The 16599-nt window shown below is 45.5% G+C and overlaps 2 protein-coding genes across 4 annotated transcripts; one reads left to right on the forward strand and one right to left on the reverse strand.

The window, feature by feature from the left end:
• The first annotated feature begins 2043 nt into the window (after window positions 1-2043).
• Window positions 2044-11650, forward strand: msraa (methionine sulfoxide reductase Aa). 3 transcript variants are annotated; one of them, XR_013629428.1, is made up of 8 exons: window positions 2711-2866; window positions 3021-3138; window positions 4770-4838; window positions 4915-5034; window positions 8088-8192; window positions 8267-8373; window positions 8973-10184; window positions 10593-11648. XR_013629428.1 is itself a non-coding variant. In XM_078794624.1 (7 exons), the coding sequence occupies exons 2-7, from the start codon at window positions 3057-3059 to the stop codon at window positions 9141-9143; spliced, it is 654 nt and encodes a 217-aa protein (XP_078650750.1). In that variant the 5' UTR covers window positions 2044-2062; window positions 3021-3056; the 3' UTR covers window positions 9144-11650. The 3 variants fall into 3 exon arrangements, 2 of the variants coding, with proteins under 2 accessions (XP_078650750.1, XP_057921410.2); XM_078794624.1 differs by lacking the exon at window positions 2711-2866 and adding an exon at window positions 2044-2062 and having other exon boundaries at window positions 8973-11650; XM_058065427.2 differs by having other exon boundaries at window positions 8973-11650.
• Window positions 10423-15169, reverse strand: LOC131122915 (12-(S)-hydroxy-5,8,10,14-eicosatetraenoic acid receptor-like). The gene is made up of 3 exons (XM_058065420.2): window positions 14943-15169; window positions 12223-12628; window positions 10423-11035 (listed from the first exon to the last, which is right to left on the reverse strand). Exons 1-3 carry the CDS (start codon window positions 15080-15082, stop codon window positions 10571-10573), a joined length of 1011 nt encoding a protein of 336 aa, XP_057921403.2. The 5' UTR covers window positions 15083-15169; the 3' UTR covers window positions 10423-10570.
• Between the last annotated feature and the right edge of the window lie 1430 nt (window positions 15170-16599).

Raw genomic sequence — 16599 nt, forward strand, 5'->3', positions numbered from 1 at the left:
TTTGCAGCATTGGTCTGTGACCAAAGCTAGACCAAAGGCTATATAGACCAAAGGCTAAGACCAACGGCTAGGCTGAGCCAATAGGAACACGAGTTTGCCCGTTGTGTGCGGTGGTCTCTCTTGGCATTCACCGCGTGCCTTAATTGTATGGACATTTAAATCAAGGTCCGCTGTGAACACGACGAGAGACGACCTGCTCCACGTCACATGACCACTGACCGCATCACAGCGGGTGGCTTGCTTTCCCGCAGCTTCACCACCACCACCACCGTCCCACCCACAAAAACCCCATCGTACACTCTGTCCTCATCCGTCCTGTCATCCTCCTCGACCTTCACTTTGACCTCTGAGCACCCAGCGCCACATCTGAGTGTTTGCACACACGCACTCGAGTGACATCAAACGTCTCCTCATATCTGAATGAATATGAAACATAGAAGGGAGCTGATGTTTTTCGGACATGATGCAACATGGGTGTTTGTCTTGGGGGCCCAGCAGCAGCAGCACAGCAGCGGAGCAGCTTGGAGCCCAAATGGTGGGACTTTTATTGTTTCCAGGCAGGTAAAAGCAGTGGAGAGGTCCTTTTGGGCAGCACTTAAAGCCTCCATTATCCCGCAGCAGCCGTAATGCACCTGCTTATAGAGCACCGCATTAATGGCTCAGCTGCGGGGGGGGGGGGGGGTGATGCTGGGACTTGCTCATCCTCATCACCCCCACATCCTCCCCAAAAACATCACTTCCTGCAGCATTTTGTGTGCGAATGCAGCATCACATGCTAATGACCCAGATATAGCGTGCAGCAAATGCATGGGGGTGGGGGGTTGGGGGGCTTGGGGGGGTCTGCCTGTCTTTGTGGGTGTCGCGCTGCCTGTGTCATTTTCCACCAAGTGAAACCAGTCAAATTGCAACATGGTGTAAAATAAGAGGTTGTTGAGCATTGTGAGCGTTATGGAGCCTGAATTTCCGTGAAGCATTTGAAACACTGCACATATTTACAATGAGGGCGTGTGCGCAGTCTCATACAAGTTGCGCAGAGCATATACGCATATTGCGTCTTTGTCACGTCCGCTGTCAAGCACCTAACCCAAGTATAAAATAGCAACAAAGCAGTCAACATATTTCATATCATTAAAAAACGCAAACCACAGTCGCAACACCACCACTACCAAATTGCGCAGATTGACTTTTTTTTTTTACCGCACATCTCCATCCTTGCATGCAGCTCGATGAAAGAGGCCGACGAGCGGGAGACTTGTGTCCAACGATTGAACGCTTACATGCGCCTCGGTGAGCGAGAGCCACCCGGTCCTCGGAGCCCCGCGGCGGAGGTCCACGCAGGACGGGATGGCGACGCTGAGGATGCTGCGGGGAGGAGGAGGAGGAGGGCAGGGATGCGGAGGTCCTTTTGTGCATCCTCAGCTGAGTCCAGGGAAGCTGCCGAGGCACAAATAGTCCAACATTTTTGGGACAGCTCAGGCTGCAGCAGAGTGAGGATGACGACGAGGAGCTGGGCGCAGTCAGATGGAGAGAGGAGGAGAGAGGAGGGGAGGAGAGAGGAGAGGAGGAGAGGGGAGGGGTGGTCCTCTGAAGCCAGGTTGTTACATCCTCAGCCTCCAGCTCGACACCCCCTCCCCCCTTTGCATCCTCTTGATTGTGCCGGCTGAGCAAGGCCCACGGTGAGACACCTGATAAACAGCCACACTGGCAGAAGAAGTATTTGGACTCATGATGACACTTTTTATTTTCTCTTTTCAGGACTTGGTGCACCAAGTGCTGTCAATCATCCACGTGACATCAAACGTGGCCTGCATGGCTTGGAAAGGGATGTCGGAAAGTGATTCTAGTTTGTGTCATACATGATAAACAATAAAAGGTAGAGTATGTGCCATATCAGTCCAATGGCCGACATGAGGCCAATAGGACAGGTAGTGATCCACGTGGCTCATCTTCCTCCCCCACTCAAGCCGGCAGCCTTGCAGCCATCCAGACTGACGGGGACCGGACTGCACCACTGCAGACCAGGAACTGCATGAGCCGGGAGACCCCTACATAGAGATCTGTGGTAGGTAGGTATAGGTCGGTAGGTAGGTAGGTTGGTAGGTATAGGTAGATGTATAGGTAGGTAGGTTGGTAGGTATAGGTAGATGTATAGGTAGGTAGGTATAGGTAGATTGGTAGGTATAGGTAGGTAGGTAGATGTATAGGTTGTAGGTAGGCTGGTAGGTAGGTATAGGTTGGTAGGTAGGTATAGGTAGGTTGGTAGGTATAGGTAGGTAGGTATAGGTTGGTAGGTATAGGTAGGTTGGTAGGTAGGTATAGGTTGGTAGGTAGGCTGGTAGGTAGGTATAGGTAGGTTGGTAGGTATAGGTTGGTAGGTTGGTAGGTGGGTATAGGTCGGTAGGTATAGGTAGGTTGGTAGGTATAGGTAGGTAAGTAGGTATAGGTTGGTAGGTAGGTATAGGTAGGTAGGTATACATCGGTTGGTAGGTAACTATAGGTAGGTATGGGTACCAGGGGTAAACGTGCCAGCCTCAGGTACACATATACACAATAGTATTTTATATATTATAACATATATTATTATAATAGTATTATGATATATGAATATTTTACAGAGGCCTTTTGTGTACACAGAAAATATTACAGTCAGGAGTGCTGATATTTTAGTTGAGTATGAACTTTGAAGTACCACCTAACTCTCAGCCACAGCAAACTAAAGCACTTAAAGACCCAGGCTGCACTGAAATGTCATGTCCAGTCATTGTGGTTTTATTACTAGCAGCGACTACTAACTAACTAAACAAACCTTTCATGGCGATAATGCCAAGAGTTGTGGTGTATGACGTCATTTGTATTGCGTCCCAAGGTGAGCCATTCCAGTCCATGTGTGAAAGTGTTATGCTAAATGCTACTGCTGAAGTTAAGTAACGTGTTTGCATAACTTGATAGTTTAGCAAGCTAAGCTAACACAGCCAGCGTTGCGCTCGGGCGTTTGCTCAATGGTCTCCTCTTCCTCCAAGCTCCGTCTGGTGTGGCGACATTTAGTCAACAATCGAATGGGCGACATGGCCTCCAAAACTCAGATGCCGAGCCCAGAAGCAGCGCTGCCCGGCCGGACTGAAGCTATCAGGGTGTCCGGTGAGTCTGCTCCTCGCATAGTGGCTTAGCTTTAGCATGCTAGCTACAGCATTTTCACTCAGCAACCGCCTATAAACAATATCTTTACTTTCTGTTGCTGTGATAACCGGAAACAATCACTATCCCAAAGACACTTTAAGGGACGTGACTATTAGAAGATTATTATAAGTGAAGTTGTTTATTGACAAGTCATAGTGACAGGGCAACCGTTGTGGGCATACATGTGCGCATGCGTATATGTACTCTGTACCTACTTCCGCATAAATAAGGAAAGAACAGGTTGAAACTGCGACAGAATATAAGCATTTATACACGACTTATTTTAGATGTTGTGTTTTGACATGTAAACATGAACCAAAAATACCGCGTTTGTGTGTGTGAGAGAGGGATAACTCTAGTTTGTAGGCTGTCGGCTTGAATTTGGCAGCAGCTTCTGTTGGCACCAAAGTGTCCTCTTCACTGGGAGTGGGACTGCCGAGTGTTGGCTCACGATGAATAAAGCTGCCCTGGCGAGCACGCACGCACGCACGCTGGCCTCTACTGAAGGAATACATGTCCAAAATACATGTCAAACTTGTGCTTTAGACGAACTTCGTTGAATATCTGTGGGGTGAAGGAGTGAGAAGAGTATTCCCCCGGTCCCAAAGACCCACGGATAGATGCATAGTCACTGTGCAGCCACACAAGACAAAGAAGAATAAGATGGATACAGCACGGAGGAGATACTGTGGAATTTTGTGGGGTTGCAAAATCAGGGAAGATCCAGAAATCCATTATTAATTAAACAGTGCGAGACTAAGAATGAACGTCAAAGGAAGCTAATGTTGAAGACAAAGATGGCTGCTGGGTGACACTAAGAAGAACGTGATGATGATGATGATAGTGGTGGTGCTGATGAGAGAGAGAGGAGGAAGGTAACCAGTAATCAGGAGAAGGTGGGGGAGGTTACTTTGTAGATTTAATTGCTTTGTGTGCTGCGTGTCATCCATCACTGTCTGTTGTGGCTGCATCCGTGCTGCAGGGCGCCATCTTTATTGTTGTCTTAACTACACTAACACCAAACACGAGCGGCATTCATCCGGGCGACAACCTTTTTTTTTTTAAAAAAAAACACTTCCCCCCTCAAAATGATAACTGGAAGAAAGAACACATAGTGCAGAGCTCTGTAACAGCGCCCCCTGTTGTCTAGCGGTGTCAGAAAGGGTGCCGTTTAATGTTAATGTAGTGATAAGAGCCCATGGAAATAGGACTGTGCTGCTCATTGCTGATTGGCTGACACGCACGCACGCACGAACACACCGTGAACTGAAATAGAGCAGCACTAATATGTATTATGTGTGTGTCATAAAGAATATAAGATAGTTATCTTGATAAGGCTTATTACTGTGACACACACACAGCCCTGGGCATTGTAGTGCACATCACGGCCGCCAGGGGGCAGTGTTCAGATTGGTCCAAATGCACAACTGCTCAGCACAAGTCAAGTGGGTCACAGATGTGTGTGTGTGTGTTTTCATGACGTGCACTTCCTGGAGAAGTCATCCTTTCCTGTTTGGCTGTTGTGAATAAGCACAAGCAAATAATTGGGGGTTTTGTCTTTAACGGATCTTGAAATGTTCTTCCCTGTGCAGCCAACCACGACGTGAACGGCAACAGGACCACACCCCCTTTCCCTGAAGACACACACATGGTCATGTTTGGTGAGTGCCCGCCGTGCTCCGAACACTGACCACCGCGAGACCTTTATGTTGGCGTTTGCTTGGTGCTGTCCTGCAGGCATGGGCTGCTTCTGGGGGGCGGAGAGGAAGTTCTGGAGGCAGAAAGGAGTCTACTCCACTCAGGTGGGCTACGCTGGAGGCTACACGCACAACCCCACCTACAAGGAAGTGTGCACAGGTACCCACGTCCCTTCTGCTATCTAACCTGACTGGACAGAATTCATGCATATTATTATGTGTTTCTCCATTCACATACACACATACAGTATTATGTGTATGTCCATTCACATACACACATATTTTTATGTGTCTGTCCATTCACATGTACACACTTATGGGTTTGTCCATTCGCATACACACACTTATGGGTTTATCCATTCGCATATACACACTTGCGGGTTTGTCCATTCGCATATGCACACATTGTGTTTCTCCATTCACATACACATACAGTATTTTGTGTATGTCCATTCACATACACACATATTGTTATGTGTCTGTCCATTCACATATACACACTTATGGGTTTGTCCATTTGTATATGCACACATGTGTTTTTCCATTTACATACACGCATATTGTTTTGTCTGTCCATTCACATATACACACATTATGTGTCTGTCTATTCACATACAGCACACAAAAATTATATGTTTGTCCATGCACATACACACATACACATATTGTTATGTCCATTCACATATACACACACTCTTACGTGATTGTTCAATCACATACACACATAATGTACATGTCTGTTTGTCCATTCATATATACACATAATGTACATGTCTTGTTGTCCATTCACATTCAGTGTCCATTCGCATACACACATAATGTGAAATGTCTGTCCATTCGCATACACACATAATGTGAAATGTCTGTCCATTCGCATACGCACATAATGTGAAATGTCTGTCCATTCGCATACACACATAATGTGAAATGTCTGTCCATTCGCATACACACATAATGTGAAATGTCTGTCCATTCGCATACACACATAATGTGAAATGTCTGTCCATTCGCATACACACATAATGTGAAATGTCTGTTTGTGTATAAACATCTGAGCGTCTTTTCAAGGTAACCGACCATAACGCCCAAGCGTAAACCTTAACCCTAATCCCAACCCTAACTGTTTGTCCATTCACGTTCACGTTCACATTCATTGTAAACACGTCTGTCCAATCACAAACACACACATGATGTAAATTGTGTTTGTCTCTTCACTTACACACACTTGCACAAGGTAATAAGCGTTGTCTGTCCACCCACGTAAACATCTACAGTGAAGAAAATAAGTATTTGAATACCCTGCTATTTTGCTATTTCTCCCACTTAGAAATCATGGAGGGGTCTGAAATTTTCATCGTAGGTGCATGTCCACTGTGAGAGAGATAAACTAAAAAGAAAAATCCAGAAATCACAATGCATGATTTTTTAACAATTTATTTGTGTGATACAGCTGCAAATAAGTATTTGAACACCTGAGAAAATGAATGTTAATATTTGGTACAGTAGCCTTTGTTTGCTATTACAGAGGTCAAACGTTTCCTGTAGTTTTTCACCAGGTTTGCACACACTGCAGGAGGGATCTTGGCCCACTCCTCCACACAGATCTTCTCTAGATCAGTCAGGTTTCTGGGCTGTCGCTGAGAAACACGGAGTTTGAGCTCCCTCCAAAGATTTTCGATTGGGTTCAGGTCTGGAGACTGGCTGGGCCATGCTAGAACCTTGATATGCTTCTTACGGAGCCACTCCTTGGTTTTCCTGGCTGTGTGCTTCGGGTCGTTGTCGTGTTGGAAGACCCAGCCACGACCCATCTTCAATGCTCTGACAGAGGGAAGGAGGTTGTTCCCCAAAATCTCACAATACACGGCCCCAGTCATCCTCTCTTTAATGCAGTGCACTCGTCCTGTCCCATGTGCAGAAAAACACCCCCAAAGCATGATGCTACCACCCCCATGCTTCACAGTAGGGATGGTGTTCTTCGGATTGTACTCTTCATTCTTCTTCCTCCAAACACGCTTATTGGAATTATGACCAAAAAGTTCTATTTTGGTCTCATCTGACCATAAAACTTTCTCCCATGACTCCTCTGTATCATCCAAATGGTCATATGCAAACTTAAGACGGGCCTTGACATGTGCTGGTTTAAGCAGGGGAACCTTTCGTGCCATGCATGATTTCACATCATGACGTCTTAGTGTATTACCTACAGTAACCTTGGAAACGGTGGTCCCAGCTCTTTTCAGGTCATTGACCAAGTCCTGTCGTGTAGTTCTGGGCTGATTCCTCACCTTTCTTAGAATCATTGAGACCCCACGAGGTGATATCTTGCATGGGGCTCCACTCCGATTGAGATTGACCGTCATGTTTAGCTTCTTCCATTTTCTAATGATAGCTCCAACAGTGGACCTTTTTTCACCAAGCTGCTTGGTAATTGCTCCGTAGCCCTTTCCAGCCTTGTGGAGGTGTACAATTTTGTCTCTGGTGTCTTTGGACAGCTCTTTGGTCTTCGCCATGTTACAAGTTAAAGTCTTACTGATTGTATGGGGTGGACAGGTGTCTTTATGCAGCTAACGACCTCAAACAGGTGCATCTGATTCAGGATGATACATGGAGTGCAGGTGGACTTCTAATGGGCAGACTAACAGGTCTTTCAGGGTCAGAATTCTAGATGATACACAGGTGTTCAAATACTTATTTGCAGCTGTATCACACAAATAAATTGTTAAAAAATCATGCATTGTGATTTCTGGATTTTTCTTTTTAGTTTATCTCTCTCACAGTGGACATGCACCTACGATGAAAATTTCAGACCCCTCCATGATTTCTAAGTGGGAGAAATAGCAAAATAGCAGGGTGTTCAAATACTTATTTTCTTCACTGTATCTGTGTGTGGACATTCGCATGAAGTACACAAACGTTTAACCATTTACATATTCATATACTCATTCATATACTACGCAATGTAAACATCTATCCGTTCACATACACACCTAATGCTAACATATACAGTATTCAGTGTACAGTAAAAAATATACACACATGTATACATCCAGTATGTTTGTCTCTGGACTTACACCATGTAAACATGTGTCTTGAGAAGGGGTCTGTGGTAACACTCCATATGAATATGGTATTGGTATATATGGTTATCTATGTATGTGCTGTACATATAGTATACTGCATGTCACTAAGTACACGCCTATTCCTTGCATTCAGGCATGACAGGCCATGCTGAGGTGGTCAGAGTGGTCTTCCATCCAAACCAGATCTCCTTTGCTAACCTGCTCAAAGTCTTCTGGGAAAGCCATGATCCCACTCAAGGTAGCCATGAGGGGTGCCGCCTGTCAGATGGAAACATCTCACATGTTCAACACCGGATGCGTGTGTGTGTTCAGGCATGCGTCAGGGCAACGACGTGGGGACGACGTACCGCTCTGCCATCTACACGTACACGCAGCCGCAGCTGGCCGAGGCGCTGGCGTCCCGAGATCAGTACCAAAAGGTACCCACAGCATCATCTTCTTCATCTTCTTCATCTTCTTCTGCTGCCTCCAAACCAAACAGTCATCCACGCTTTTGCTGACGGGACATCAAATTGAATCCAAACATGTTGTCTTTTTACAATGACTTGAATTCTCTCTTGGTTTGCTTCCCTTTCTCATCTTTTTATCACCAGATTGACCCCCCTCCCATCTGTGTGTGTGTGTTAGCGAGCAGTTGGCTCAAAGCAAACACACACACACACACACACACACACACACTCCCTGCCAAACCATCTGGGTCCTAAATCTGTCCCGCGCTAAAGTCACTTTAGTCTCAAACCTAACACATGCACAAAACGTTCCAGAAGGTTTTATTTTATCCTTGAAATGCTGAAGTACATCTAAGGTGGGGCAGTTTCTACATATTTGGACAACAAAACAAACAAAGCTTTTGTTTACATGCTGATGGGCTGGAAAAAAAGCTTGAAAAAGTGTTCAGTATGAAGAAAATGCATGTTGGTGTATCAAAACGTACAAACAGGAAGTTTGGAAAGGACTTGACATCCCACTTTGCTGTGTGTGTGTGTGTGTGTGTGTGCGCGTGTGTGTGTGCGTGCAGGCTCTGACTGAGGAAGGTTTTGGAGCCATCACAACAGAGATTGCAGAGGGCAAAGACTTTTACTACGCTGAGGACTACCACCAGCAGTACCTGAGTAAAAACCCAGACGGCTACTGTGGGCTGCGCTCCACCGGAGTGTCCTGTCCAATAGGGATCAAGGAGAAGGCCTAGCTGGCCAATCACAGCCAAGGTTGATTCAAAAGCGCTCAAAGCAGGTTTTTCTTCTGCGATCTATGCTGCAATGACCATGTATCTTTAAATATATTTGATTATGTTAGTGTTTAAATGTCAACTACACAGTTGACATGAACTTGCGCATATTTGTTTCTGTACATGGAATGTGTGCCTGCTGGTTCCATCTTGCTAAAACTAACAGCAACATTCAAGTCATTTAAAATATGCAGCAAATCATCATCTGCTTTTTCTTTTTACGTCAGTTCGACTTTGTTTTATTGCTCATGATATTATGATTGGCTGGCCACCAGTCCAGGGTGCACCCCGCCTCTCATCCGAAGACAGCTGGGATAGGCTCCAGCACCTCCGACCCTCGTGAGAATAAGCGGTAGAAAATGAATGAATGATTATATTTACTTTTTCACTTCCACTTAATGTCACTAGAGGGCAGCAGAGACTCCGGATAGCCTCTCCATTGTACACAGTCTTAATAATTACTGTATGAAGATATTCACGTGTATCTTTACATATTATTTCATATGGAAGATATATTCCTACGTGTCTGAACAGCCAATTACAAACTGTTAAACTGCTGCTAAACAGCTGCTATAAAATCAATCATTAAGGAGCTGTCAAGTATCATCATGAAACTGCTGACAGACAATTACGACAATAACAAGCACATAAATAAATCAGTGTCAAACGCCTGAAAGAGAAAAAAGAAAAAAACATGTCGCGGTGGAGATTTACTGAGCTAAAAGTCAAGCAGGAACGAGTTTAACCGGTTTATGTTCTGACGGGCACAGGAGGTGAGCTCGTCGTCCTGGTAATTGTTTTCCGATAGGGTCCCATCCTAAATGATGTCCGACTGGGAAACACGGGCCTAGACGACGTTGTCAAGTATCAAATTGGAACTACTTTATAGTTGTACATTTTACATCTACATTTGTTTGACACACGGACGACGAACGTGTCAGTTTGGGCGAAAAGACGAACGTCCAAGAGGGAAGAAGTGCTGAAGAAGGGCATCGGCTGATGGTAAGTTAGCTACTTCTGCTAGCTTGTGGCGTTTGCTAATTATGCTAGCCGTGTGACGTCACTGCGCCGACTCGGCTTGCGTTTAAATTTTTAGGAGTGAAATAATGTGCCTAAATGTAACAATAGACAATAACAACAATAAAATAATGAAAATAAAACTCACAATAAGTTAAAATAATCTACAATAATATGCCGACGAACCTGACAACTTTTGCATATTCTCTGGAATAGAAAGTACAATACAGTCTTTTCTAAAATTGTTTCTATTTTATTAACATATTCATCATTTTTAAGATCAAATAATTAGATGTATTAGAAGTGATACAAATAATAATAAAATAATCTAACCACTAGATATTTCAGTGAAGTTATCATCATGAATAAAATCATTTCTCTATCATTGGCAAGGAAGCGGTTCTGGCTCCAGAATTTGTGGTTGTGGTCATGGTTCCCATTCCCGAGCCAAACTCCGATGTGAGCAGCCTCTTCTGCAGGAAAGTGGGACAGAAAGTGGCAATGTAGGCGTCCTTGAACCCTGAGTAACAGAAGCAGTAGACCAACGGGTCCAGCAGGCAGTCGATGTTGGACAGAACCATGAGGCTGTCGTACGCCTGAGCCGCCAGACCCTCCACTTCCGGCCTCGTCAGCCGCGCGGCCAGCAGCACCGCCCGGGCGATGGTGGACGGCAAGAAGCAGACGGAGAAGAGCCCCACCACGGACATGACCACGCACGTCGCTCGCCTCAGTTTGCGCTGGTCACCCACCGTCTTCTTCCTCAGCCGGTGGACGATGCGCACCGTGCAGTAGACCAGGATGATGAAGGGAATTAGGATTTGGGTGAAGAACACCAACTTCACAAGGGAACAAAGATAAGAGAGTTGATATGAAGCGTTAGTGACCTCTGTTGTCACAAATAGACAAAGAAATCTAAATCTTGTGGAAACCTCACTCCCTGATGCCTTAAGAGCTGCGCTGGACAATGAGTCTAGGCCTTTTTGCTTACTGGCTAGCGCAGCTAGTGGACCTAATTTTCCAGAAATTAAATTTGTTTGTTTGCCCCTGTGCAACACTATGGAAAGCCATGTTCTAGATCAGGGGTCTCAAACACGCGGGCCGCGGGCCAAATGTGGCCCGCAGGACACTAGTTTGAGGCCCCCGCCTTGGTATGAAAGTTTAATGTTAGTGCGGCCCGCGCAAGTTTGATATGGATGCTGTATGGTATCATGTACCCAGAAAAATTATTACATTTGATTAATGTTCATGTTTAAGGTTAAATAACTGTTAATAGTTATCCTCCCTATCCGTGTGGAAGTGGTAAGTTTTTGGCTATTTAAGTTTAAAGGAAATAACTTGAAGGCTACCGTTTAGGTCGCTAGCTCTCTAGTTTGCGAGTTAGCATGTGTCTCAAGACCCTGCAGTTGCGCAATATGTTGTAAATAAAAAAAGTATAAATGTGACTATAGTCGTGTTTTGTCATGTCTACAGGGCTCTAATAATGCTTTGTTCATTTTAATCTGAAAAAAATAATTTGTCTACCCACCAACTATATGTGGTTTCTTAAGTTTTTATTATTTGCTGTTTTATTATTATTATTATATTTCTTTATTACTGATTGATTGATTTTCTTTTATTCTTGATTTGTTTATTTATTTTTCATCTTATTTTGTGTAGAAAAATAAAAATTAAGATATTTGAGAACAGTGGAATGTTTTAGCAGAGCTTTTCTTGTAGAAAATTGGAACCAAAGCAGTTTTTCAAATTTTTTTGTTTTTAATAAATGCGTTTTTTTTGGAAAACCTGATGCGGCCCAGTCTCACCCAGACCCGAGATCCAGTGGCCCCCAAGTAAAGTGAGTTTGAGACCCCTGTTCTAGATAGTAGCTTGGTTGGTTGCAGGGCAGAGCTGTATCAGGTTTTAGTCATGACTGCCCCCTGGTGGAAAATTGGAGGCAAATGTTGCATTTGTTGCATTGAGGTTGCCACAATTGGAGCAAATAGTTTGGATGCAGGACTGGCCAGGGGGAGCGTATATGTTGTACCTCTCTGAAGGTGTCCGTCACGTCGTGATAGAAGGTCTCGTGGATTCGGCCGTGGCTGTTACAGCACTCAAAGGTGTTGAGCATGGTGGGAATGGTGAGGGGCAGCAGGAGCAGCCAAATGACCACTGAGATCTGAGGGGACCTCTTCAGGACTTTGACAAAGTTCCCCCTGCCCAGGTGGACCACGTTGAAGTAGCGGTCGATGGACAGCACGACCAGGAAGGCGATGCTGGCGCCGCGGTTGAGGAAGAGCATGAAGAGCATGGTCTTGCACGTGACGTAGTTGGGACTGCGCCGCTGGCCCATCTGGTAGTGGTAGGCCTTGGCAGGAAGACACGCCACCAGCAGGAAATCCGCCACCACAATGTTGAAAAGGAAGACGCTCTTGTTCTTCCAGAACTTGAACCTACACACGCAAAGAAGATGCCTTCTCAGATGAGACACAAATGCACAAGTTTGTTTGGCTACGTTAGCATGAGCTTCCAGTCAGCCCGGCGTCTGAACCTCCAGTGACCCGAGCAAGGGTCCAGTTCTGCTAGCCTGACCGCCAAGCTAAAGGCTTCTGTCTTACGAGTGAGGATAAGTGGCACAGAAAACGGATGGAGATTTTTATTTTGGTTACACAATTAGACACTCTTATTTTGAAGGCCGGAAGTGTGTTAATATTGTGTGATGATGGTTAAGATGAGCTGAGTGCAAGAATAAACGTGCTTCTCGTCTTTCACTCGAAACTTGCATGACGTCAGCGGGCATCGTAAAACGCAACACTGTAAACGCGCTCACACGGCCGCACTGTTTAGCATGCCAACACAACACTGTAAACGCACTCAAACAGCCGCACTGTTTAGCATGATAACATAAAACATTATAAACGCACTCACACAGATGCGCTGTTCAGCATGCTAACACAACATCGTGTAAACGCACTCACACAGCCACACTTTATCCTGCTAACACCACTGTAAACGCACTCATACAGCCGCACTGTTTAGCATGCTAACACAACGCTGTAAACGCACTCAAACAGCCGCACTGTTTAGCATGCTAACACAATACATTATAAATGCACTCACACAGATGCACTGTTTAGCATGCTAACACAACATCATCTAAATGCACTCACACAGCCACACTGTTTAGCATGCTAACACCACTGTAAACGCACTCACACAGCCGCACTGTTTGGCATGCTAACACAACACTGTAAATGCACTCAAACAGCCGCACTGTTTAGCATGCTAACATAAAACATTATAAACGCACTCACACAGACGCACTGTTTAGCATGCTAACACAACATCGTGTAAAGGCACTCACACAGCCACACTGTTTAGCATGCTAACACCACTGTAAACGCACTCACACGGCCACACTGTTTAGCATGCTAACACAATGCTGTAAACGCACTCAAACAGCCGCACTGTTTAGCATGCTAAAACACAATGCTGTAAACGCACTCAAACAGTCGCACTGTTTAGCATGCTAACATAAAACATTATAAACTCACTCACACAGACGCACTGTTTAGTATGCTAACACAACATTGTGTAAAGGCACTCACACAGCCACACTGTTTAGCGTGCTAACACAACATTGTGTAAAGGCACTCACACAGCCACACTGTTTAGCATACTAACACCACTATAAACGCACTCACACAGCTGCACTGTTTAGCATGCTAACACAACACAGTGTAAACGCACTCACACAGTTGCACTGTTTAGCATGCTAACACAACGCTGTAAACACACTCAAACAGCCACATTGTTTAGCATGCTAACACAACCCTGTAAACACACTCAAACAGCCGCACTGTTTAGCATGCTAACATAAAACATTATAAATGCACTCACACTGCCACACTGTTTAGCATGATAACACCACTGTAAACGCACTCACACAGCCGCACTGTTTAGCATGCTAACACAACGCTGTAAATGCACTCAAACAGCCGCACTGTTTAGCATGCTAACACAACGCTGTAAACACTCAAACAACCGCACTGTTTAGCATGCTAACATAATACATTATAAACGCACTCACACAGATGCACTGTTTAGCATGTTAACACAACACAGTGTAAACGCACTCACACAGCCACACTGTTTAGCGTGCTAACATAAAACATTATAAACGCACTCACACAGCCGCACTGTTTAGCGTGCTAACATAAAACATTATAAACGCACTCACACAGCCGCACTGTTTAGCATGCTAACACAACATGGAATAAACACACTCACACAGCTGCAGTGTTTAGCATGCTAACACAACATGGAATAAACACACTCACACAGCTGCAGTGTTTAGCATGCTTTAACAGTAAATTCTGTTTTTCTTGGCCAGTTCCACGATTCTGTTAACACGGAAGTCGTAGGGCCTTATTGGTGTCATATCTAACACTACATTTCATTGTTAATCAATTCATTTTATTTTTACAAAAAAAACAAGCAGCTGGCCTGGCCCCCCGGACGCGTGTTGGACACCCCTGTCCAAAATGGATACTGAACAAATATGAGGTGCGCATCAAAGTGCTCTTCCTCGACATTTTTGACATTTTATCTCATCTTTCCAGCGTTGGCGTCAAGCAGGTCTTAGGAAGCGGTGGGTTCAAGCAAGGGTCACCAGCAAGCACGGGTATTCAAGCTGGTGTATGACGTCCACCCACCCGTGTGTGTGTGTGTGTGCGTGTGATGTATAGCACGACGGCGCTGTGGTACCTGAAGATGAAGATGTAGAGGACAGACAGGTTGAGAGGCAGACCCAGTGCAAACTGGCCGGCCACGATCCAGGACAGCGTGTTGTACGTAGCGTAGTTGCTAACATTGCAGTGGTCCACTTTGGGGTCTACGACCCCCATCCTCCTCCGTCCAACTCCGCTCTCGCTACCGAGTCCACTGCTTCGTCCTCTCTCCTCAGGCACAGCTCTCGCTCCGATCCGCCAAATTCTACAGCTCCCCCCCCACCCACCCTGGAGTCGGGTCAAGCTTCTGTCAGCTCTGCCAAAACATTCCGAGGAAGCGCTCAGTAAACGTGAGGAGGTGCTGAATGTCGGGAGACGCACCAGCGCTGCTCTCCTTTATGAGAGGCCGCTTCTTTCCTTCGTGCTGACAATTAGCAGTCAGAGCAGGAGGTGTGGTTTCAAGTCAGGCCTCCACCTCAACATCATCATCTAGCATCTTCATCACACGTGGAAGCTGCCTGGATCGTATGCAACACAAATCCGAGGTGTTTTCCGGCCCGTTTTGCAGGAAATGGCTGTGAAATTCCTCAAGCGGTTGCCCGCCAGAGACCCTCATGCCTGCACATGTCGAGCTTCACGCCCTCTTGAGTGGAAGCTGTCACTTTGGGACATGTTTACACCATGGACACCATCCTCCTTCTTCTTCTTCTTCTTGGGACAAAGTCAAACATTACGCCGCCTGGACCCTTTGACCGATCGCCTCTAACAAAAAGCTCGCTAATGATTGAAGACTTCTAATCATTCGTCACTGTTTGACAGGCCGGTTGCCACGTTGCCATGGCAATGTCCTCTCGCAAAGACGTATGACTCCGGATTGACACCATTAAAGTGTGGAAGGTTTACTAACGTATGACGTCATCTGTAAATACAGCAGAAACACAACCTGCCAGAAATGCTGGGCGTTTTAAACAATAGAATGATCACTTTTTTCTCTTTTTCATAACAATATTTCAAAATAACACATTTTATAGCCATCGTTATGATACCATGATAAAACCACAAAACCATGGTATACAGTTTTGGCTCAAGCCTATCATACCATCATATTCTTATACCGGGCCATGCGTACGTCCGTACGTGTGTGTGTGTTACTGGCAGGTATGAGGTGTCTCACGATAAAACTGTGCCAAGTAGCAGGAAGTCATTTCTCGGGTACAGCATGTCTTATCTGATAATCTCGCTACTTCCTGTCTGTGTGCGACCACGCCGTTGGAGAAGCTAGCTCCATCGTGTCAAGCTGATGAAAGCAATGGGGGTTTTGATGGGGTAGCAATGGGGGGTTTGATGGGGTAGCAATGGGGGGTTTTGATGCGGTAGCCAAGGCTTCCATCAAGGGTTGCATACGGAAAAATAAAATGGATGCCAGTTTTTCCGAAAGGCCAGTGGGAATGTTGCTCCAGCTGGTGAAGATGGCTTCACGGAGGGCATCCGCTGTCTGGAACTGGTGGCCATTTTTGGAACCTTCCTTCGCCATCCATCGCCAAATGTTCTCCATTGGATTTCGATGAGGGGAAGACCCAGGATGGTTCAAAAGAGTTAACTTATTCCTCTGGAAGAATTCCTTAGTCAAGTGTTGAAAAGGCCAGTGACTACCAGATGAGGACCCTCAGTCATGAGGGAAAGAAGCATTTTCC

Source organism: Doryrhamphus excisus, linkage group LG11, assembly GCF_037039965.1.
Source record: "Doryrhamphus excisus strain RoL-2023G ecotype Guam linkage group LG11, RoL_Dexc_Guam_v1.1, whole genome shotgun sequence".
Taxonomy (NCBI): Eukaryota; Metazoa; Chordata; class Actinopteri; order Syngnathiformes; family Syngnathidae; genus Doryrhamphus; species Doryrhamphus excisus.

Excerpts from the sequence above, each read along its gene's own strand:
- LOC131122915 (XM_058065420.2), bottom strand. The coding sequence starts at position 15,082 with ATGGGGGTCGTAGACCCCAAAGTGGACCACTGCAATGTTAGCAACTAC. Across the intron at positions 12,629-14,942 it reads CTCTACATCTTCATCTTCAG|GTTCAAGTTCTGGAAGAACA; the intron begins GTACCACAGCGC and ends TTGCGTGTGTAG. Across the intron at positions 11,036-12,222 it reads TGACGGACACCTTCAGAGAG|TTGGTGTTCTTCACCCAAAT; the intron begins GTACAACATATA and ends TCCCTTGTGAAG.
- msraa (XM_058065427.2), top strand. The coding sequence starts at position 2,840 with ATGACGTCATTTGTATTGCGTCCCAAG. Across the intron at positions 2,867-3,020 it reads CATTTGTATTGCGTCCCAAG|CTCCGTCTGGTGTGGCGACA; the intron begins GTGAGCCATTCC and ends TCTTCCTCCAAG. Across the intron at positions 3,139-4,769 it reads TGAAGCTATCAGGGTGTCCG|CCAACCACGACGTGAACGGC; the intron begins GTGAGTCTGCTC and ends TTCCCTGTGCAG.